The sequence below is a fragment of the Indicator indicator genome, chromosome 22, assembly GCF_027791375.1.
Source record: "Indicator indicator isolate 239-I01 chromosome 22, UM_Iind_1.1, whole genome shotgun sequence".
NCBI lineage: Eukaryota > Metazoa > Chordata > Aves > Piciformes > Indicatoridae > Indicator > Indicator indicator.
Window position 1 is genome coordinate 11,231,773 of NC_072031.1, and position 24,835 is coordinate 11,256,607.

The 24,835-nt window shown below is 41.8% G+C and overlaps 1 protein-coding gene across 1 annotated transcript in view; it reads right to left on the reverse strand.

Annotated features, from left to right (window-relative positions):
* The window catches only part of PRKAR1B (protein kinase cAMP-dependent type I regulatory subunit beta), a 101,236-nt gene that overhangs the window by 73,051 nt on the left and 3,350 nt on the right, over positions 1-24,835 (reverse strand). Inside the window, exons 2-3 of the mRNA XM_054391015.1 lie at positions 13,772-13,942; positions 9,901-9,992 (exon numbers count right to left, since the gene is read on the reverse strand). Coding sequence (XP_054246990.1) covers positions 9,901-9,992; positions 13,772-13,942 — 263 coding nt within the window. The remainder of the gene's footprint in view (positions 1-9,900; positions 9,993-13,771; positions 13,943-24,835) is intronic.

Sequence of the window (24,835 nt, forward strand, 5' to 3'; positions counted from 1 at the left end):
TGAGGGTGAATCACAGCCTCTAAATGCTAGAAACTGACAGCATTTGTTTCTGGAGATAAAAATAACCATAAATACCAATGGAGTTTGCTTTTAGCTGTGCTTAAGAGAATCACCTATCTACCAGGCCAAAAACTGACATCACCAAAAGTACATCCCCAGCACAAGCTCTGTATGCTGTCAGGCTGTTGTAAAGAGATTGATACTAGAGCAGATACAATCTCCTGCTGACTGCTGAGAGCAGAACTTTGCATAACTCATTTAAAAGCTGCTGCCTGCAAGCAACACAATGGTAATTAAAGACAATAACTCTTGGATAAATGAGATGGATGTACTGGAAAATGAAGTCGGTGGTAAATCGAGAGCTAATCCTTGAATGGAGAATTGGAGTGCTTATTTTCCGAGCGTTTGGGCAACTCTACCTGGTTTCATTTCCATCTGTGCTGCCAGATGACTGTTGTCTCCAAAATCCATAACTTTGTCTAGTTTAAGTAGTATTCCTCACTGGCAAGCTGCAGTTCAGCAAGACTGAATGTGCTTCCATTTAAACACATGAATAGTTCCTTTGACATCGGCAGCAAGTCAATGGAACAACTCACATGCTCTTTTAAATACCATGCTGAATCAAGGCCATAAACAAGGCATAAAAGGCACAAAGAAAAGCTGGATTGCCAGGCAGTTTACCCGGAAAATACCTTGGTGTTACCCAAAGAATGACAGCTTTGTTTCGAATCCTTTGGTTGATTTGAGAGATGAGATTCTTCTTCTTGGTTGCTGACAAGGAGAATTCAAAGAGCCAGGCTAATCATCTAATAGGACTGATGAGCAGAAAAAAAAAATCTCCCACAGAGAGGTTTGGCACCAAGTCTCTTTGGTACCAAATCTGTTCCATGTACATATAACTCTATAGATATCTCCTCTGGCCTCATGTTACCATGGTCTGCTGACCGTTTCCTGCAGTTCCAGCACAGGTGGGACATTGATGCCTCTGCAAACCTTCACAGGATGCAGCCTGCCCTGCCCTGCTGCGCACCTCACACAAAGCGCGTTGGGATGATGCTATCATCCTCCTCTCCCAAAAAGGAGGGGGAAGAAACCTGTCCAACTCTGTGGTCACAAGAAGTCCTAATATAACTCACAGAAGTTGTGTAACTCACTCAACAAAGCCCTCAGCCCCCCCCAGTCTGCCATGCCGAGCTGTGCATTTTTTCTCTCATCTATTATTCTTCCTCTTCATCTCTCATCTTCCGAGGGACTTAGCTCTAATTTTGAGCATGCTTGGCAAGGAAGAACTTTACAGAGATATTCATGCCACCTATTTCCATCCTCTAACTTTCTCCACTGACTAGTAAGGGAAATAGACGTACAGCTCCACCATCACTTAATTTGAATTCTCCCCCTGCTGCTGCCTGAAGGGGAGATCCTGCTCTGTCCTCTTCTCCCAGCTGCATGTTTCCACCACCTCCCTTTGGCTAGCCAAAGGATTTCTGCAGCCAGGTAGAGAGTGGGAGGAATGACCTGATCTGACTGAAAACAAAGCCTCCAGTGGAGGATCATTTTCCAGAGAGCTGATCTGGCTAACCACTGCCACGAGAGCAATAGGAACATGCAGCCAATGTTTGGCACTCACCGTGTTACTTCCTCCCTCGGTACCAGTTCAGCCATTTGGCTTAAATCAATGGTGAAACCATATCCTGAAGCTCCTAACAAGTGTTTTGAGCATCAACTATCGTAAGACACCAATAGCAGGCAGAATAAATATCCCCCTTAACAAATCTATGTGAGTTTAGCATGAGGTGAACTCTTGGCGATACAGAATTATGGATACAGTACCATGGAAAGGAAGTTTTTCTTGCACTATTCTTCACGTTGTAGGCATATACAAAGCACAGGCAGAAGATAGATCTGTGTTTGTTTTTTAACAAAAGAGTTAAGTTACAAATGCAAGGAAAATACAGGATGTGTAATGAATATGTCATAGCTGTGGCATCCTGTTTCTAAAATATCTTGCTCCTGAATGGTGCCGTCTTAAGTTTCTTCCACATAAATGAGGCCTTCCAGCTGGCCTTCAGCCAGTGCTTTATAAAACATGGTATTATGCAGAAGTGAATAAACCTCACAGTAATAATAGTGCCCTTCAAATTCACTAATCACCAGAAATTGCAAGAATATTTTAATATAAAATCAACAAGACAGTAACTACAATGCATTTATTAGCTATGGAAAACCACTTTTCTCATGCTTGATTCTGCCTGCGCTGAAAAAAGAGAGTACCCAAGTCATTACTGACTTGGATAAAGAGTGTTTTTTTCTGATTTTGAAATCAATACCTAGCATTAAAGGAGCTGCAAGCACTTCAAAACACAGCATTAAGATGTAAAATTATTATAAATTCAAGAAATGATCTGAGAAAATAGATACACTTTCACTAAAGACATGACAGCTAAGTAAATTTGAGTAGGAAAATCAACTGCATAAACATATAGTGAAGATTCACTGCCAAGGTAAGATTTCTGCAGGAAAGGATCCAGACATCCCAGTGACCACATGCTAAGCAGGAATCAAGAAGAAAGTGGTGGAACAATTGGAGAAAGCTGAAGAGAGCAACAAAAATGCTCAGTGGAGGAACCTGAACTGCTAAGGCTGGTGAGGAGAAATAGATTCATGTAGCTGAGAAAATTGAAGATGTGCTAAACAGGAAGTCTTCAAATAGAATAGAATAATGTATAGAGAAAGAATACCCTAGTTTTCCACAACTGAGGATTCAAGAACCTAAAAAACAGGGCTAAGAAACATCTGTCATCCAAACAGAGGGCAAACTAAATTATGTTCAAAAAGATTTCCCTGACCTGCAATTACAGATTCAATAATCTATGTATGCATGTTACCACATGTCTAGTTTACATCCACCTTGCACACTTTAAGCCTAATTCTGATGTTTTGTCTTCAGGGGACACAGACACACGATTCGTCATTTATCCCTTAATACATTTTAAGAACCTTATTGCGTCTCTGTGGTGAGGAAGTCTTAATCTGGACAATCATCCATGTTGATGCCCAGTAACTCCCTATGGGACCCCACTTTGCCACCAATCATGGCTGACAAAACTGCTTAAATTGTAGAATGTGAGTTACTTAAAACACATTTATAAGAAGGTAGTAGAACATTTTTCTGCAACACTAACAGCAAGATCACAGAATCACAGAATTGTCAGGGTTGGAAGGGATCTCAGAGATCATCTAGTTCTAACCTCCCTGCCAGGGGCAGGGACACCTCACACTAGATCAGGTTGCCCAGAGCCACATCCAGCCCAGGCTGAAAAACATCCAGAGATGAGGCTTCCACCACCTCCCTGGGCAACCTGTTCCAATGTCTCACCACCCTTATGGTGAAGAACTTCTTCCTTAATGATGGCATCTTCAAAATGTTGACAGTATGAATCTTCAAAAGATGATGGCACCTTCAACAACTTGCCTCTAGTTTTATCCATAGTATCACAGCAGCATGTGCCCTCCACAATGTTTTGGAGGATGTTGGGAAAAGGCTAAGAATTTTTGCTTGCAGAAAACTCTTGGCTGGCTTGCATGCCCAGTTCTCACCTTTACACCTTGGCCCTGACAAGCATAGGAAATAAAAAATGCCCTTCATTCTCCCATCTTTGCCATGCAGGCAGCACACAAGAGGAAAATGCCACACAGTATGTTGCTGTAATACACACAGCAGCTTTGTCTACTGTTCAGTTCATTTGCTGTTGCTTTCTTTCTGCCTTTATAAAAGCTCAATACTTTAGTAAAAACACTAAATGCAATCTCCTGACTCCTTGTTTCCAAAGCAGTTTCACACCAGTACACTGTTCAAACAAACCAATTTATTATTGCTCCAAATAATAAGATACACAAGTGCATTCTGAAAGCTGTTGCAGGCATTACAGCTGCCTGTACATCAGCCATAAAGAACAAATGCTTGGAAAAATCATGGTATTAGCTAAAATGCCAGAAGTGGAGTCTGCAAGTGCATGTTAAATATTTATCTACTCTCTACTCTTTGATGAACAAACTTTACATAGCTTATGCACACAATTTGTGCACAGCATTTACATACAGATATGGTGAGCATTGGAGCGTTCCACTTCTTTTATGTGGTCACTGTGCTTCTGAACAGGGACTGACAGATGTGGCTCATGACTCACAGCAGAGCAGGCAGGCACTGGTGACATCCTGGAACCAGGATTGACATTCCTGCTTCTCTCAGTCCTGCTCTCTCACCCACTGGTTATGTTTCAGTTATATTTCCTACTCCTCCTTGACAATCATCAGCTTTGGCTCCAAATTCCATTCCCACAGCAGGTCACCTCTGAACCTTCTCAGTGGCTGTCTAATCCAGTAGAGACAGAACATCCTGTCAATTAAATGATGAAAAAATATCTCTTATTTTTATTCACAGAAGGAAAATGAGCAATCTCATTCTATTTTTCCCTCTTTACTATCCAAGATCATGGCAAAGCCAAGTGGGTGTCTTTCTATTCCAGCTTTACATGCTGAATCAATAAAAATTCTTAGTAGCTACACTGCAGGTTAGAAGAGATTAGGCCAATGTGACTGGCCCCTTGTCACCATTTTTGACTTTATACACAATTTCACAACTATGAAGGCTTAGAGGACATTAATCTGCTGGATATCCAAGAGAGAGAGAGGAAATCAAGTGCTGCCAAGTTTTGGATGTAATTCTGTCTTTGCATGGATAGAAATCATTCACTGCTTGCTGACTGAACAAAACTGAAGCAGCAGAGAGGGCATCTGCCTTCATGATTTCTCCCACATGCAAAACTCTTAGCAGCAAAGAGCAGACCAAGGGGGGAAAGTTTATGCAAGTTTAATGGCCTTTCAAAGGGACCTGAATCAGCAAGGAAGTTCTTCCCTTTATTCAGTCATGAGAATCTATAGCACAGGCCACTGAAGACGTTGACTGAACGTTTTTAAGTGTAACTTCCCACCAGCATTCTAGAGGGACATTAAAAGATTAGGTGCACTTTCTGAAGTAGTCTGTGATTTCATCTTTTATTCTTTTTATTAGGTACAGATGCCACAATCAAGGATTTTATTAATTATTTTATTTTTTGCTGAGACTTCCTCTTGGGTCACAGGTGCAATGAAGAGCAGAGAAGCAAGATGGCTTCTGCCCTCACCTGACATCAAACTGTTGCAAGAACATCACCTATAAAAACAAATTATGTTTATAATGCAAAAATCCCTCACAGTTAATGTTGCCATTTTACTCTTTGCCAGTAGAAAGGAGGAGAGGGTGAATGTCTCTTACCTGGCTGAAGGTCCATCTCCCCCAGGTTTTCTCTCAAGGCTGTTCATCCTTGAACAGACTGCAGAGCAGTTACTAGTTCTTCTGAGCGCAGAGCTCACGCAGCACTGTCTTCTGTATCGGAAGTTCTTCTATGCTGCAAGGAGCTCCTTCAGAACTATTACAGGAGAAGCTGTTTTGCAAGACTGTGCATATATATGTAAGGCTTTGGTGAGTGCCAAGGCAGGACCAGAGCTGTTGATCTTGCAGTGATCACGACTAGCAGGTCTTTAAAGTGCCTTCTGCTTAGGAAAGCTGTCCTCTTGGTGGCCACCTCCATAGCTCCTGCATCATGTTTGCACACCTCTAAGAACTATGCTTTCCCAAAAAAAACCTTGATGTGGTCACATTTGAGCTTAACTAACATGCTCCACTGCCCAGCTAGTAAAAGCCTTTGAGCACCCAAGCTTACCTACCCAGGCATTGAATACATCCTAACTGAAGAATAACTACATTGAAGCCTTAAACAAAGTGAAGGGACTTTGCCACACATCCCAACCAGGGTAGCAAACCCCATCAAAGCACATATGGCATAAGGCTACTCTGAGAAGGCTGCCACTGAGTATGGGCTGATAAATAGACAAGAAAGAAGGATGAGCCCAAAGGTAAGCACATTGATACACATCCATGTACTCTCCACATCTCACTAAGCTGGTTAGTTCACAATCAAGCCCACCACCCCCTTAACATCTTTTTCCCACAGTTCACAAATATTTATCCTGCCTGTAAGCATTTCACAAAGATTTTTAGCCTAGTCCAGAATTTTTCTTAGACGTGCAGTATTTTAATAAACAATCAAAATGTAACTCTACCTATTAAAACACAGTAAGAAATTGATTTTGTAAAGCCATGATGCCACGTTTCAACTCTTTACAGCTACCTCCTCATCAATTCCAAAAAGTTTTGGAATTGAGCAATGAGTATGTCATTCAGCCATGTAAATCTGAGGTTTTGTTGTCAGTGAGCATGCAACAGATCAGCTCTAGGCAAAGGAGGACACATATAAAATACACATCAGGTCCACATGTGCAGAAATACAGTTAAAAAGCCACTCATTCCTGATTTTTCAAATGAGAACAGCAGCTCCCTTACAGTTAAAAGCACATTCCCACTTCAGGTAACGGGCAGTTTGCCACTGGCTTTGGGAGAACCAAGACCCTACTCCAGAGTTTCATTGAGATCTTATTAAAGTCAGTGGAAAAGTCTCAAGAGAAAACAGTGGAGTGCCATGTCCCTGTGCAGAGCTGCACTGTTCTTTTTAGTATTAGCAGCTCTTGGAAATTAACATTCTGGCAAAAGCTGCTGCTAACTACTTCTGCTGTTTTTACTGCTGATGCAGTTGCAGTTTCCTTTTAATGGTGCTTTTCAGTATAATTTGACACCAGGACTGGGTATGTGTGCCTGTGTGCATGAGATGGATGACAATCCTTTTTTAAGCATGGCACATGAAAAGATGCTATCTAAAATAAGGCTTGAACAAAACTACTTCAGACACCAGTGCAAAAAGATACTTGTGTACTTTAACTTAGGCATGGCTTCTCCTGCAATTAATCATTCATATGGAATATCTGATACAGGGTTAATGTGCTACACACTGCCTTTATAAATAAGGGTTTATGTCAGACATAAGGACCTTCACAGCTGCCAAGCAACAAGTGCAACACAAGTCACATGGACTGCACAGCCACAGAGCACATTAACATAAATATTTTTTCAAAGAAGGAAAAATGTTAAGAGACATCCATTATGAATAAGAAATTAAGCCCTGATAGTCTATCCTTGTCCCATCTGAACACCTCCTGTAGCTTGGCAAGTGGTCAACCCCAGAATTAAATCAAGCAATTATACTGCGTTTAGTCTAGAGAGCACTGAAGAAAACAAGGACTAACACCACCACTGCACACAGAAAATGAAACAACCTCACCTAGCTTACCACCATTCCAAGAGGGCAGAACCCAAATGAAGTCGTACACCATTTACTTCACTGAACTATGCATCTGCAAGATGCAAGCTGGAGGTGATGGTAATGGATTGCTCCAACTTGCTGAGTTCTCTGAGCTTGACAAACAAAACCAGACAAGGGCAATGGCCTGATGTCAAGAGTGAGCTCAGTAAAATGCAGAGAGAACAATTTATTCATTCACTGCAATCCTGTCTGCAAAAGCAGAATGCATGCTCCATCTGTGAGTCCCATTTTTTGTCCCCAATGTCAGCAATAGCTTGCTGTGCTTGTCATGAGGCTTGAATGAGGCACTTGGACACACCTCTGAGCAGTGGAGATGGTATAGAGGTGATTATGCTCCAGTGCACAACCCACAAACCCAGGAGCTTGGCTGACAGCCCAGGAAGTATACACCTGGTCAAGCCATGGCCTGAGGACTGCAAAAGCAGACAGTCTACAGCCATCTGCAGCACACACATGGGAAACTGTGCACATCCCTTCACTCCTAACACATACCCTAACAGCACAGCCTGGCTGTCAGGGGTAAACGAGACATGGGAAATAGATAGGAGAGACCGTGACCACGACATACAATCAGCATAGTGCATGAAAAAGCTCTTCTCCTTCAGGTTTTCTCTCACCCTACTTTGATCACATATTATTGAAATGTGCATTTTCCAGCCCTAAGATCTATCCTTCCATTGCCTGTCATGTTAGCATGCTGATGGTATAATTAGGATTTATAGCAGTTTATATAATTAGGATTTATAGTATTCTCTGCTGTGGGTGAAAAATGTGCCATGTTAATCCTCTAATTACTCTAGAAATCTGCATGCTAACATGGTATCATAATAATTGGGATTGCAAAGTAATTAAACTGTGTAAATGCCTGCAAGAGGGAGCAAAATCTACACACTCAAAACGTGGTTTGACTGACAGCGTTTGAGTAGTCCCACTGAAGGACTGGACTGCTGATGTGCTGCCAGTACTAAAAACACCAGTGTAGACAAAGTCTTTGCCCTTTCTAACCACAGAAGGATAGAAAAGTTGGGTTGGCAAGGACCTCATGACATCACTTAGCCCATCTGCTGCAAGGCAGCACTGATACCATGTCATTCCTGGCAGACCATAGTCTAATGTGTTTATAATGGCCTCAAGTGGTGAAGACTGAACCTACCCAAGCAGTCAGAGACCTCTTCTTGACTCCTTCCCACTGCACTTTAAATCCATTATTCTTTACCCTTTGGCACACACAGCAGTTTATTCCTCATACACCACTGCTCATACACAATTATAACCCATTATCGTGTCCATCTGCCCCTGACTTCTCTTCTGCAGGCCAACCAATCCCATTCCTTCTCCAGAAGTAATGTTATCTAGATCTATGATTGCTCCCAAAGCTCTTTCCTGAACTTCCTCCAACTGTTTATTTTTGAAGTGCAGTGCCCAAACTGGACACTCTTCCAGCTGAGATTTTTCCAGCACCAGGACGTATCTTGAATGTTCTCCTGTTTAGGTGTCCCAGTAAAACATGAGTGTTTTCAAACCAGCTTGGCATTAGTGACTAAGATTCACAATAAGCACCACACAGCTTTTCAAGGAATTACCAAAAGAACAAAACTGTCTTATAGTTTCAAAGGTGTCCCTCCTGCCTAACCATACTTCTCTGCACTTGGCTCAGTGCCAATCCATTCTGCCTTTACTAGGACATTTCTTCAATCAAGTCAGCAGAATTCTGAATTCTGGCCTTATCTCCCAATGTTTTAGCAGCCCTTCACCTCTTTATGTCATCTAAAAATTCAACACTCATGGCTCTACTCCACCACTGAGGTCATTAATGACAATAGTGATGAAAACCACACCAACTCTTCCCACACTTCAATACATCTTTACTATTCAAATGATTGGCCATTGATGACTGCTGTGTGGTATGACAATTCAATCAGTTTTGCAAGGACACCAGAGTGGCTTCACTGAAGACATGTTTCCATTGACTCTTTACCAAACTGTCACGCACATTCATGTCAAAACTGCTATTAGAATACAACCTGCTTGGCCTCTGTTGTGCCTTTCCTAGCTACAATTCTTGCTACTGAGTTGTAGAAAGATGTTTTTGAGTTTTTAAGTGGTGCTGGCTGTTACTGAACTCCTTGGTCTCCTGCAGGTGCTTACAGATAATTCATTTGTTCCAATTTTTTCAAAGAACAAAATAATTTACCTGTAATTCTCCTTTACCTCTTTATAGACATTATGCTTTTTCTTTCCCACTCTTCCAGTGCTTGACCTGTCTTCCCTGAGTTCTCAGAAGTAACTACAAATGCTTCTGAGATTACTTTAGCCAATTCTTTTGGTAATCTAGAATAAAGTTTATCAGGCACAGCTGATTCATATATATCAAATATGCCTGAATACATTCTAACTTGTTCTGCCCTTTTTGGCTTGTGATTTTACCCTGTGTCAGAATACCATAAGTGTGTGTGGGGGGGTGCATCTAGTATGACTCAAGTGCATCACTGAGAGTAGTTCTGATCCCTGAGTTAAAATTTAATACAATTTCTTGTCCTCAGGTCAAGCTATAGATCCCTTTCAATCATAAAGCACCTCATACCTTCGTTCATTGTCATCAAGATGAGCAAAGAGCACATTCTTGGAGATGGCCTTTGCCAGAGCAGTCATAGTTTTATAGTCCTTTGGAATAACCTGTAGAGAAAAGAATAAAGAGTAATTACATACCTGCTTGTATTTCTTCATAGATCTTGAAATCCATAGAAAATTCCACTATTGAAGATAATGGATTCGATTTGATTTCAAACTCTGAGACAGGTTTAGGCTATAATAATAAAGCCACTAAGAAAGTAATAAATTACAGTTTTGATAACATCAAGATAAGAATTTATGTACTCAATATGACAACCAGAAAAGAAATATAAGATCCAGGATGAGTGGGGAGAACAGTATACATAAAATACCATAATTAGCAGGTACTGGCAGCTGTGTAGTCTCCTTTTAAATCTCTTGGACTGAGGAAAAAATGCTTCATATTCTTCTTCCCTCACAAACAGTATCAGAAGCAACCTACTTTTAAAAGCAGGGAATGAGTAACATTTCTTTAGGCAAAAGTTAAAAATGTGTTGATTACACCATGCTTTTCAGTACTGGTTGTGGTGTAAGGAACCAAGCTCTTGGGGACCAGCCTGGGCCAGAATCCTGAGCCTCTGTTTCATGGCAGAAGAGAAGGACTTGCATTTGAGAATGAAGAGACACTTTTATTTGTTAATTGAAGGGATGGCGAAAGTCTTGCTGTGCATTAATTTGCTCAAAAAAGATGCTGAAAGTCAGGAGAATGTTTTCATATTGGGTGAAGTGTTTTTATAAGGCTTTTGCAAGTTAGGCTTTTCATTTTGGTAGGCATTTTGGTAAGATGTTAGTAAAGACACTGTATCTGTTCTTGCCAAGCATCTTCTTCTTCCAGTGAGAGACTTAGGAGAGACACAAGAAATTTGTCACAAGATTAAGACTTGTAACAGGTATTCTTTGACTTCAGTGATATGACTTTGCTTTATAGTTTCATTATAACAGGACAGAATCAAACTTAGCAAAAGTTTTAAGGGTTAAATAAACCCTGGTTCCAATCTGAAAATCAACATCCTTTTGCCTGTTTTTATTACTGTACAAAAAAGGTCTGAGAGTGGACATTTATCTTTCATACTTTCTTGTGACAGAAATAGTACATCTGTCTTAGTTATTTTACTACATGTGCTGATGTGTAGGTAGTTTCCTCATCCTGGAAAGACAGGATAATACCCAGCCAACCAGAAGAAGGATGTCTCAAATGGGAAAACTGATGCAGAATCAGTTCTCACAAAGAATCGACCTACATTTGTTTCAAGGGAAAATACTTCACTGGGAAGATCTCAAGTTAAGCCCTGGCTTCAGACATCACTTATTGACTGCTGTAGTGATTAGACTACTCAAATTAAGTCTAGAGAAGTGTGTATGTATAAACTGCATATTTACATCAGAATGAAACATTATCTAATTTAACCAGAAGTTTAAATTCCTTAGTGTTAAGTAAAACTGAGCATTCAGGCAGTCTACTGGTTTTTACCCTATCAAACAAATCTTGCATTGAATTGCAGTCCTGAACCTTTGCTCTACTAAGAATACCCTAGCTCTTCAGCTTACTGATGATAAGCCAGAAAGGCAGAGAAACAAACCACAAAGAAATTCAACTCCAACCTCTCTGGCTGTCTATGGAACAGCACAGACTAGACTTCCTTCGTTTCAATCTGCAGCAACAAAAGCCACAAGGCAGAGACCAAAGTGGGTCTCTTGGAGCAGGGACATAGAAAACACAGGAGGGATTCTTTAGGTGTATTTCAACTGAAATCAAGTGTCCATCTCTCATATCACACTTCCAAGCAATCACTGAATGTTATCTTCAAGTCAGTAACTCTCTTTACAGCAAGAATCTTGCTGTCAGTTGGTCACTACACGTTGTGCCAGATGTGTGGACAAATATTGCTTTCTCTAGTGTCAGGATCATGAAGCAATGAAATAACCCTCTGCAGAGATCTTCCTCTGTGCTCCTCAGAATGGAGCAATGTCAGCTGCTTGCTCAAATCACAAAACTAAATCTCCTTTGATTTTTCTCTCCAGTGACATTAACTCATTGCATCACCTTTAGCACTACTCATCCTGTAACTCACTCCTTCAGGGGATCCCCTAAATTGGCTTATGACCCAGATGTGTTTCTACCCAACTCCTGAATTCAAGCCAGTGCTTCTTCCTGGCTACTATCTAAAAACCCATCTGTTTGCAATTCTCTAACAAAACCCTTGCCTTGCTTTTTATACTTTTAGATCAGTTTCATAATTTCAGTGCTTCCTTTATTTCTGTATTCTAGAAATCTGTCACAAACATGCATCCATGGGATTTGTTTGCTGCTGACAGAAGACAAAGCAATGACACAAACCCTCCCAGTGCTAGTTCTATATTCCTTGTAGCATCTGTAGCCTGACAAGAAACCATCCCGTAAATTATTATTATATAAGCTCAGTCAGTTCCTAGGAAGTTAAAATCACAACAGCCTTAGTCACAGAACACAGAGTATATGATCTATATTGCTTCTTCTGACTCTTGTCTACCCATGCCACTGTCAAGGCTTATTGGCATCACTGTTGAAAAAGGAAAACAAAGTTCACTTCAGGTTCCACTATAAACATGAAAGAATTACTCAGGGGTGTGGGAAGGAGTATTGCCTTTGATTTTCAGAAGAGTCAGATGGAGCCCACATTAAACAGAGACAAATGTGATCTCTTCATGGAAGTTTTAAAGTAGGATATTGCAAACTGCACGGAAAGAAAAGGGCTTGAAAGTGGCTTTTTAAGCACCACACAAGTTTTTAATGCTGCAGTACATTAACAGCACTGTATTCAAGATGTTATAATTTACTGTATACTTGCAAGCATTTGATTGCCACAAGAATATTCCTCCATACTTGTTTTTAGGATGGAAAGCTCCCTTAATTCTTCATTTATTGGGACAGAAATCCCCAGAGCAGCCAGTGAACCTGTATCGTAAGTGGGTGACAAAAGCACATCTGACTGCAAAAGCAAAAAAATTCTGCCAAAATCAGTGGCTGACAAAATGTATTCCCATAAAGAAAAAATTCTTTGGGTTACAGCTACTCCAGGCATGTACAAAAGCACATTAGTAGCATCTGTCAACCTTATGAAATGCATTTTTATCCCAGCTCCCTAAACAAACATGACACACGCTACTTCAGTGTCTGCCTTTTAACAACCTTTGAAAGCTTTGGCCAGTTTCCCAAAAAATGTGCAGAGTTATTAAGAGATATCAAAGATATAACATAGCTAAGGCAGTTTACAAAAAAAAGAGAAGCCCAAATTAGTGTTCTTACTGAAGAAGTTATCTAATCTGAGACTGGCATTTCTTCAAAGACAACAGTCACACAACATCACTCAAGCACGGTCAACAGAATTCCAAAAACCCATGGGGTTGGGTGATACCAAATCAACATGGGAACCATGTGCCTGAATGGTCTAGGGAACCTAAATGACTTAGGTTGGAAGAAAACGACTTAAAAGTGACTTGGGTTGGGGGGGTGGTGAAAGGCAGGAAATGCAGCAATAGAAAAGGCTGCTCCCCAAATCTGAGGTTCTGACAAAACTCCAAAGCTGCCAGAGTATGTAAATATCCACAAAACATCTGACAATTACCCACCCTGTTAAAGGGGGAAGTAGATTAGGACGGGAAGAATAGACAACGCTGAAGCAACACCAATAGGGAAAGTACTGCCAAGGCGGCAGGAAAAACACTTGAGTGTGACGAAGATGGTCAAGCCATGCACATGCCAGCATGAGGACACCATCCCACAGACTGACCCATGACGAGCAAAGTATGAGTCACTCCGTTGTGCTGCCCATTTCAGAATCAGAGAGATGGCAAACCATTACCTTCCTGACGTAAGAAACAGCATCTTCCTCCGTGTACACTTCTGCACTCACCCCCCCCCTCCTGCGTCGGGCTTTTACCACGGGGTTGGGAGGAGGAGGGGAGATCTCATCGTCGTGAGAATCAGACTGGGAACTGGATTTCTGTCGAGCCAGGATTTGTTTGCATTCTTCCTGCAAGGCAAAAAGCGACAGTGAAACATCTCTTACCCATGCAGCTAACTGGTTTCACGCTTCTTTTGCAACTCTCAGCAACCCCTTCCTTTCTACACCTGGCTGAATGCCAATCCACGCCTGCATTGCTGAAAGGAAAGTAAGAGTTTAATGTGAGCAGCACAAAGGGCTGACACTAATTACAATGTGTATACAGGTATCATCACTCCAGTACTTGACCTGTTCAGCTCCTTATGTGTAAGGGAAACCAATGTATTACAAACTGCAGATACATCCTTGCAGCTACTCCTGGCTGAGAAAGCAAAAGAACAAGCCTCTTTTACTTCATCTGCAACATCACTGATGTTACTTTCTCAGTTGGCTTGTACAAACCTTTGTCTCTTCTGCAGAAAGCAAATCAGAATTCACACATCAATATATTAGAAGGTTTCTTCATCTTGCTCTGCTTTGCTGGCTTACTACCAGCAGGAAGGGCAAAGATGCTCCCTACTCCAGAATTTCTGCCATAGAGTAGATTTGCAATCAATGGGACTATTGCCAAGCAAATGAGACCCAAGCTAGGCTCCAGAGGACTATGAAAAATGATGGCTGGCTGACCATCAGCTGGCCAATAGGTAGGTTATTCTCCAAATTTTACCCTCTTGGAGCAGAGAATAAAATATGAAGGGGAATCCCTAGAGAGACAGTGTCAAGTGCAGGAATCAGTATAAAAAAACCTTCAAGAAAGGAGTTCAAGAGTTGCAAGACATTGTAAATTTATAGACTGAATTACCTGACTTCTGAAAAATCATGGCAAACAAGATTACCCATAATTATATTTTCCCAAAGCCCCATCTCCTATTCTTTAGCTTTTTGGGATTCAGAGGAAGGAACACAGGAGTGAAATTCCCATTGCCTCACCCATGTCTATCAGCCAGAGGAGTGGGGACCTATCTGCTCATTCCTAGCCCAGCTCCTCACCCCTTGGTACCATCTCAGCCTGTCATCCTGCTCACAAGACACCACACTGCCTTAGTTACTTCTTCAGTGCTTTCTTAGCTGGTTCCTCCCACTCTTCACTGATTCTAAGGCCTAGGAGAACTGGAGATGGGATGGAGCACATATCCTGTCCTCAACTTGTCTGATACAGAAAACTAAGGGGCACATGTAGGAGAAACATGAGCAAGTCATCTTGTGCAGCTGTAATGCAGTGATTTTATGTGCTGACATCTATCATATTGCCATAGGCATGAACCACACCTGGAAAGTCTCAGAATATTGTTGGTTGATGCACACATAGCCAGCCATCATCCCTGAACAACTCCAATATTTTGGAAACAATTCAGGTTAGACATGTTGCAGGCTACCCAAAAGAAAATGCAGTGATGCTGAGGTCCTTGCACACCCCATCAAACCAGTGTTCCTTGGATAGAAGTGATGCAAGCTACCCAAAAGAAAATGCAGTGATACTGAGGTCCTTGCACACCCCATCAAACCAACATTCCTTTGATAGGGATGCCAGAACCTGGCCTCTGTCTTACAGGTAATTCCCAATGAGACTTTCCAGCCTGAGCTAGTTGGTGGAGGAGGGAGGACTCAGGAGCACCAGTGGTAGACATGTGGTGGATTACCAACATAGCCAGTTGGTCCCACTGACAGAGGAAATGACTTAACTATAAGTCATCAGGTATGACACCAGAAAAAAGCAGTACAGAAAACTGGCATGAGTTCACCATTTCTAAGCTTGCAAGAAAAACAGATGATTAATATATGTTTTGCCACTGATGTTTACAAATGTCTGACAAATCCAGTCATGCCACTTGTCTCTTCTGGTCTTATTCCAGTTTCTTTCCTCACCATCACTGACACTGTCCCTCTCATTAAGCTAAGGAGCCTTCAACACTAATTGTTGATGTATTATTGCTACTTGAAATAAATGACTAAATTGTATTTCCCATGCTGCATAATTCAAGGTAACAAGTCACACACTCTTGTTCTGATTAAGGGACTATTGAAATATTTAAGAGACAAGCACAGAGATAAAATGTAGAGGGCTGGCTAAAGATCTGACTTTTCAAGGTCCTGAATTGCCTGAGAAAGTGCCAAGTTCTTTCTGAGATCACTATTTCTTTTAAATTGCAATTACAACATAGCAGCTCCTGGGTTATAACACAGTAGAGCTAGGTGCTGTAACAAAATACAAAAAAAGCCAGGAGAAAAAATTATTTCAGATATATTAAATCCTTCCTGAAACTTTTTCATTTCCAATTCAAATTTCAAACGGCATGGTTATGTAAAAAAAAAAAAAATCAGCTAGATTTTCCCATCATATATACTGCAAGTCCTAGTTAACCATTCTCATCAGCTTCTTCCCCACCCCTCTCTGACTCTCTCTAGCTTCTTTACCTGCAATTATTCACTTGTAGAAACACAAATATTTAAAATACACATCTGTGTGCTACATATCACCATTATATTTAATATCTAACCATCAAAACCATACCCATGACTGAAGAATTTCAAATAATATCACTGCCTATTGCAGCTTTGTGCATCTCTTTGACAGTGTTAACATTCTCTGTTTGTATTAAATGAACACAACTTCTTCAGATGCTTAGCTGAAAGGTAACAAAGATCTTCCTGGACAGTTAAGTAGGTGAAAGTATACTAAAAGGTAACTACAACAAGAAGGTAACTATTTAATGGGGTGCAGCACTTACATAGCTCTTTTTTTACACATAGCATATTCACTCCTAGAGAAGAGTTGTAGTTTGCCCCATTTGAATATCAAGTACACACTTCTTCAGTCCCCATTATCTAAAAGGCACTTCCCAGGAATTATTAAATAATATCTCCTCTGCCCCAGCACTGATTCACACATGAAAGAAAGCTCAGTGAGATAAAATTAATATCATAAAGCATGCTCTTAAACCCAAACACCTTTTAAAGCCAAAAAGATATTAAAGGATTATAAAAAGTGAGTTACCATATGATTCATTTTAAAAGGAAGTCTCTTCGCTACAAACTCCTTTTATATAAACAGCAGAGAGTTGCCTGGCTGGCTCTTCCATATGCTGCTATTTGTAGTCTAGGTAGGATTTCCATTACTGAGCTAGAGAGTGCCTTTTGAAAATAAAAGCATATGCTGTGTCCTGGGTTAAGCTTTCAAAAAGCCATATTCCATGTATCCTGGGGTAAAACTGCACGAACACAGCAAATATTTTTAAAGGAGGAATGGATTCTCTGAAGAATACTTCTTCAAACACTGGTCTTCAGACACAGCTTGATGTGAACGCTTGTGGAGAACTCACTTTCCAATAAACACCTCACCATCTTTTGTTGTCATGACAACAAGCGGTCTGATTCTGTTTGGATGGCACAGATAATTCACAATCATATTGCCCGATTACGTCCACCTTAAAATGAGAAAACACATGGAAGACACAACTGCACATCCAGAAAGCTCCAGCCAGTATCTTCTTCTTCCCTTCACACCAGTATCTGCACTGGCTCCGGTGGAGATGCTCCTGATTTGTGTCCAGTTCTGGGCTCCTCAATTTAAGAAGGATATTGAGACACTTGAACGTGTCCAGAGAAGGGCAATGAGGCTGGTGAAAGGTCTCGAGCACAAGCCCTATGAGGAGAGGCTGAGGGAGCTGGGATTGTTTAGCCTGGAGAAGAGGAGGCTCAGGGGTGACCTTACTGCTCTCTACAACTACCTGAAAGGAAGTTGTAGACATGTGGGGGTTGATCTCTTTTTGCAGGCAACCAGCACCAGAGGACACAGTCTGAAGCTGCACCAGGGGAAATTTAGGCTCAAGGTGAGGAGAAAGTTCTTCACAGAAAGAGTGATCTGCCACTGGAATGTGCTGCCCAAGGAGGTGGTGGAGTCACTGTCCCTGGAGGTGTTCAAAAAAGGATTGGACGTGGCACTTGAAGCCATGGTTTAGTTAGTCATGAGGTGCTGGGTGAGAGGTTGGACTTGATGATCTCTGAGATCTTTTCCAACCTTGTTGATTCTATGATTCTATGACATGGAGGGTCTGATCTGGTTATCCATAGTCCAGTGTGATTTTGAGTGACCTTGCTTGGTTTTCACCTGCTAGCTGAAGAGAACACTGTCCTGTGTCACAGCTACCTGGGGCTGTTTAGTCTTGAGAAAAGAAGGCTGAGAGGAGATCTGATCAATGTCTATAAATATCTGAGGGGTGGGTGTCAAGCAGAGAGGGCCAAGCTCTTTTCGGTGGTGCACAATAATAAGACAAGGAACAATGTATACAAACTTCACCACAACATGAGCAGAAACTTCTTTACAGTGAGGGTGACAGAGCACTGGAACAGGCTACCCAGGGGGGTTGTGGAGTCTCTTTCTCTGGAGGCTTTCAAAACCCATCTGGATGCATTTCTGTGTGGACCACCCTAAGTGATCCTGCTTTGGCAGGGGTGCTGGACTGGATGATCTCTGGAGGTCCCTTCCAACCTCTAATGTTCTATGATTCTACCAGTCCCATCACACATAACATGGGGAGTCTTAAACAGCAGAGTAGATCACATGCACCACTGACTGAAGCCTCTACTGCCACTGCCATAATATGACTACACATTAACACACTCCAAATCTACAAACCAACATTGCTGTGTGACAATAACATTCTATTTCATGTAGACATAATCTAACCCTACTTCTATTCCAATTATGTGACCAAAAACCCAGCTAAAGTTGTGAACAACTGGGATTTCTGGAGCAGCTGGGTGGTGAAACTGGAATACCATTACTGATTTCAATGACAATAAACTGGAAAGGAAAGAAAATGTACCATTGTTGCCTCAAATTAAAAGAAAACCAGAATGAATAAATACAACTTCAGTGACCCATCTGCTTTTTTAATGTCCATCTTCAGCTAAGAAATCTGTACAACAAGAGACTGAAGTACAAAACACAGGAATTTAGCAGCTGTATGGGGTCATCACCTTTCCCCATTAATGTTTCCATGAGTCTTTAATGAGTTTAAACACTGCAAGTGAAGCAGCCACAGTGCTAAGACAAGTTTTAGGCTGTCCCTTTCTTTCAGACAGCTGCTGAAGAGCACACATGCTTCTTGACCCAGAAGCTTTCTTCTCTATCAGCCAGAGCATTTCTAAACAGAATTTCCCTTCCAGTAGTTCCTCTCCTGGTCTCTCCTTTCAGACTTTGTCAATCACCTGGAAATTCAGCTGTTTCAGTTGAAGGAAGGACTGCCCCTAAGGAGGCTCCAACTCTCTGTGATGCTTTCCAACAACATCCCAAGCAGACTTTTAAAAGCAAGTCAGCCATTCACTATCACTGCTCACTATCTCTGCTCTGCCTCCTACAATTCATTCACTGCATTCAAAAGCAACAACACAAAGAATACACTAAAGCACTTTTTCTCTTTTTTTTCCTCAAGTGCACTCATGAAGTTTTCTGACTGACAGACCCGGAATCTGCTCTCTATTCATCCGCAGAAAATGAGCAGGATAGTTCATGCGCATGTAACTAATCTCTTTTTGCACTGGAATTGACCCAAAGGAGATGCTCTCAATACAGGAAGGTTTCTTACACCGCCCCATCACTCCTGGAGTCTGACATGATGATTTATAGCAACTAATAAAGGCCAAAGGCAAAGCACTCTGCTTTGTTGGCAGCACAAGACTGACTGATGCCCTCACTGAAAGCAGGAGAAATCTGGGAGGTCTTAATGTTCTTTCCAGTCTTGTCTTTGCCACAATGGACAACTCTACTAATCTTTATGATCTTTCAGTCTTGTAACTGGAGACTTTTCAGACAATCCCAGTCATTGTTCCACTGCCTTCCCAAAGTGAAATGCCACCTTTTCTTCACAGCATCAATAAGAAATATCTTTAACATCCATCTCTTCTGCTAATATATTTATCCACTGCATAGTTGACAACCACTTTGATTACTACTACTGCATCCTCGGTGGCCTCCCTGCTTCTCAGTTCATTCCCAATTTCCAGTCTAGGCAAAATCCTCCTGCCAAAAATCCACCCACTCTTCTGCTGCTCTGACTGCATGCCTCGCCTTCTTGAGTCCCTTTACTGGCATCCTTCTACCTCCTGCAACATGTTAACACTTCTTGTCTTCCCCTCCTGTGTCTTGCAATATCTCAATCCATCACCACCTCTTCCCTACATACATCTCCCAGTAAAGTAAGAGAGGATTTGTTACAAAACAGAGACCAAATTCTTGATGCTTTAAATCTTATATAATCAGAGAGAACCATAGCAGCCAACACTTCTGATTTTTAAAACCCAGCCACATAACAATGTATGCATGGGTACCCTATATAAGAAGAAACAAGCCCACAGAAAAGCTCCATTTCTTCCACATAAATGCAATCCAAACTAAAATGCTTATATCACGCCACATTTTTCAGCAACAACCAGAACACCTAAGTCACTCTGAAGTTTTAAATCACTGGATATGCAACGCCAAAGCTGCTGACTTATTTATTTCAGCCTTCTAACACAGCAAACCCTTAATCCAAGAGAAATGCCACCCAACCTCAGTGCAGCTTAGATACAAGAGGCAGAACTGGACCATCAGAGATAGTTGTTAATTGAAGTTATCAACAGAGAGGGAATCATAAATGCTGGTATGTCATTTTGCTCCATAAAATACTACCTTTTTGAGTATTAACCTTTTGTGTAGGTCCACTTAACATTTAGAAGCATACTGATGTGCTTAGATCAAATGTGCTGCTGACAGCAAGGGTGATTATTAAAAATCTTCTGTTCCCTCAGTCCTTTCAGAAATTGTCTGAAACATTTCTACATTTTCTGCTCCTCAGTGAAATGCTACTCGATTTATTTTCTCTTCTAAGAAGCTATCTGGTGTTAATATAAATATCAAAATATTTGTGCTGCCCACCTTAAATGCACACTCAAGTTTTCTTCTCTCTCTTTTATCCTCCTACTTCCCACATGCAATTCATTTTTCAAACTTCCATGTGCTAAGAATGCCTTCACTGGCACAAGGGTATGAAGGCCAGACAGCAATTTGTATTGCATGCTTGGGCAAGAATCCATGTGCCTCCCTTAACCCCTTAGTGCTCACAACTCATTAAGTATTTTTTCTTCACAATTTGCCAATAAACCCAAGCTAAAGTAATTATAGATGCTTTTTTTATTTCCAGTTTCCCACAGCTCACTTTCTCAGTTCCCTAACATCTTGCCCAGGGATGATGGAGCTGGCAGGCTGAGCTTCCAGGAGCTGCAGAACCTCAACAGCTTGAGCTTACAAAGCTGTCAGGGTACAGCTCCAATCCTGGCTGCCAAGCAGGCAACCACAGAGGCAGAGACCTCAGCAGAGCACAGCAAAAAGCAATTCATTCTCCTGCCTATGGCATTTCAAAATCTAAAGTCCTTTTCTTAATTGAAACAAAGACAAATCTCAACTAACCTTAAACTTAACTTTCACCTGCTGTGAAAACTGCAGTTCTGCACTCAGTCTTACTGATGTGCAGTCAGAAAGTCTCAAGCCTAATTAAAGTCAATTCACAGAGCATTAAAAAGATGCTTTAAAATAAGGAGTCATCTTCTTCTGCATTTAGGCTAACGCTAACAAGAAACTACTTGAAAAGCAACTGAAGAAGAACAACCCAAAAATTCATCCTCATACTGGCAATCTGGTTTGCTTTGTATTGTTTTTACAGACAAAACTTAGCTATCTCTACTCCTCAAGTCACCTCCAACAACTGAAACAGAATGAAAGGAAATAATTTTGAAGATAATTTAATGCCTTTCAAAAAGCTACTGCCTTGCTTTGGCTAAGCAATCATTTGTAATGGAAATGGTTGGTAGCTTCCAGAGCACCTTGCCCAGTGCTCTGATGATTGCAAAACACAGAGGATGAGGAGGAATTGCAGAAGTACAGCCTCAAAGTGCTAACGTTCCTGAGCATGGAGTTTTACCTTGGTGGAGGTGAGTTGCTCTATAGTCTGACCAGCCTCTCAAAAGATTAGTGAAGGACCCCATGCAGAGCTACAGGCTGGGGTCAGAGTGGCTGGAGAGCAGCCAGGTGGAAAGGGACCTGGGGGTACTGGTTGACAGGCGCCTGAACATGAGCCAGCAGTGTGCCCAGGTGGCCAAGAGAGCCAATGGCATCCTGGCCTGCATCAGGAATAGTGTGGCCAGCAGGAGCAGGGAGGTCATTGTACCCCTGTACACAGCACTGGTTAGGCCACACCTTGAGTACTGTGTCCAGTTCTGGGCCCCTCAGTTTAGGAAAGATGTTGAATTGCTGGAGCATGTCCAGAGAAGGGCAACGAGGCTGGGGAGAGGCCTTGAGCACAAGCCCTATGAGGAGAGGCTGAGGGAGCTGGGACTGTTTAGCCTGGAGAAGAGGAGGCTCAGGGGAGACCTCATTGCTGTCTACAACTACCTGAAGGGAGGTTGTAGCCAGGAGGGGGTTGGTCTCTTCTCCCAGGCAACCAGCACCAGAACAAGAGGACACAGTCTCAAGCTGTGCCAGGGGAGGTTTAGGCTGGAGGTGAGGAGAAAGTTCTTCACAGAGAGAGTGGTTGGCCATTGGAATGTGCTGCCCAGGGAGGTGGTGGAGTCACCATCCCTGGAGGTGTTCAAGAGGGGATTGGACGTGGCACTTGGTGCCATGGTTTAGATAGGCATGAGGTGTAGGGTGACAGGTTGGACTCGATGATCCTTGAGGTCTCTTCCAGCCTTCTTGATTCTACGATTCTATGATTTGCTGGACTCAGACAAGCAGGGGAGTAGGTACTCAGCCAGCTCTGCAGCCACAGGCTCCAACACAGGCAGGATTTAGCTTGGGCCAGCACTTTTGTCAAACATTAATCAGTAAAATAAAGCTTGAGGACCCCTACATCTGTTAGGGAGCTTATGAAAGGCTGCAGTCAACTGGGAGCAAACATGGATATGTACCTGCTCCTATCTGCAAAGGCCCATTAGCCTCAAGAGTGTTCCCACAGTCTGTTGTGGTCAAGTGAAATCTGCCACCAGACAGTGCCTGGCCCTGCACCATTTTTAACTTCACAAGAATGTGGCATGGTATTTCATTCATGTGCTTAAAGCCCACTATGAACCTGTTTCTTAAAAGCCACTAAGATGCTTAAAGATTAACATGGATTAAGTATCCTGATGAATTTAAAACATGATAGGTTGAGATGTGAAACAAAGATGACATCCAGACAGACTTCCCTTCTCATTCCATCACTGTGCTCCATTTTTGTTAACTTTTGACTTTGAGACCAAGAAGGCTACTCACACTTGTAGACACACAGAGTAAACAGAGAGCTTAGTGATGCTCTAACATGTTCTGAACAAATTTGTAAGAGCGTGGCTGCTTCACTTATAGGCATCTTCTTTTCTTAGGTAAAGCCTTTTCTTTTTTCCACTCTTATCCCCTTCATCCTCCTCTTTTCCCTAAACCTCCTGTATTTAGGAAAACTCACCTGAGGAGTCTTAAAAATTCACACAGTCTTTCCTTTACCTGTTCAGCCACTTCCTGTGGCTGACTACAGCAATCACAGAGGTCTGACTAGAGCTGATTTTCATCCAGGTCCCTCTGGTACTGATATCAGAGGAGTGGCAAGAGCAGAGGCTGCCCAAGCCTACTCAGAACCACAGTCACACATCAAGGGCACCCACCACTGTGTTGCTATCAGCATCTCAGGTAGCTCAGGTATGTTCCCACATGCTTTAGCAACATTTCTGCCCACAGAGCAAACACCACGCAACTGTTTTGAAAGCTTTGAAAGATACAGAAATATTTGTATTAGTCTTTATCAAACTGCTTAGTTATGGCATTTTTTGGATATTTTTCCACTGCAGGATTTTCCTTCCAATCTATAAACTCTTCCCATCTTACCGAAGTTCTAACTGTGCTTATAAGAACGAATTTCAATGCTTTGGCCAGGGTCAGGTAGAAATTATTGATTGAAAGATTTCTTGTTGTGACAAAATGCAAACACTGGGGAGAGACTGTTGTGGAAGAAAAGCCTGACACTCAAATAACTTTGATTCTGAAACTCTTTACGATAAATAAACAAAATGGATTTGACTCCTACCGAATTAATTTGTAGTTTACTACAGAGTTCCTGTGCAGTGCTAGTAACAGCAAACCTGTCATGCAAATGCCTTTATTTTTCTGAGCAAGTCTGTGTGCAGTACTGTCTAATACCACCAGGTGGAGCTACGCAGGTAATCGCATTTTGCTTTGCTAGAGTCCAGGTTTATCTAAAATTCTGTTTTCAGATGGTACCTAAAGACATGCAGCATTACCTTGAATTCATAAAAACAGTGGCAATCGGCAGCAATACAAGACAGTAAGTTCAGCATGTGCAAGGGCAACAGAAGGGTCCAGGAGAGAGATCAGGTCAGAAGATAACAGCAAAGACCACCTGGCTCAGCCTGCAAAGCTGCTGCTCTGCCATACACTGCGTGCAAAATGGTTTCAGTGAAGCACTTGGCGATGCCTAAACGCACCCTACAGCTTCCTGCTGCTCCTCCTTCTCTTGTGTCATTTTCTTCGTTTGTTCTACTCTTTATGGGTTTGGGTTTTTTTCTGCTGAACAGTCTAGCTTAGCCTGGCAAGACAACTCCACCTTTGATCATGCAATCATGGCCCTAAACAACCTGACACTAATGAAAGCTTTGCAGCCTCAGTATAGCTGAAGATACAAGGCTCTGCCTGTAACATCTTAGTAAGTAACATGTTTATATTATGTAAGAAACTGAGACAAAAGATAGGTTCCCTCTTTTTTTCTGCTATGCTTTTTTTAGTCCTCAGGTAAACAATATCTAATCACGGCTGCTGAAATAATGCCAGTTTCTTACCTAAATCTATTCCCCCACTCTAAAAAAGCTAATTAACACCCCTAAGGGACAGGTTTTCCTCAC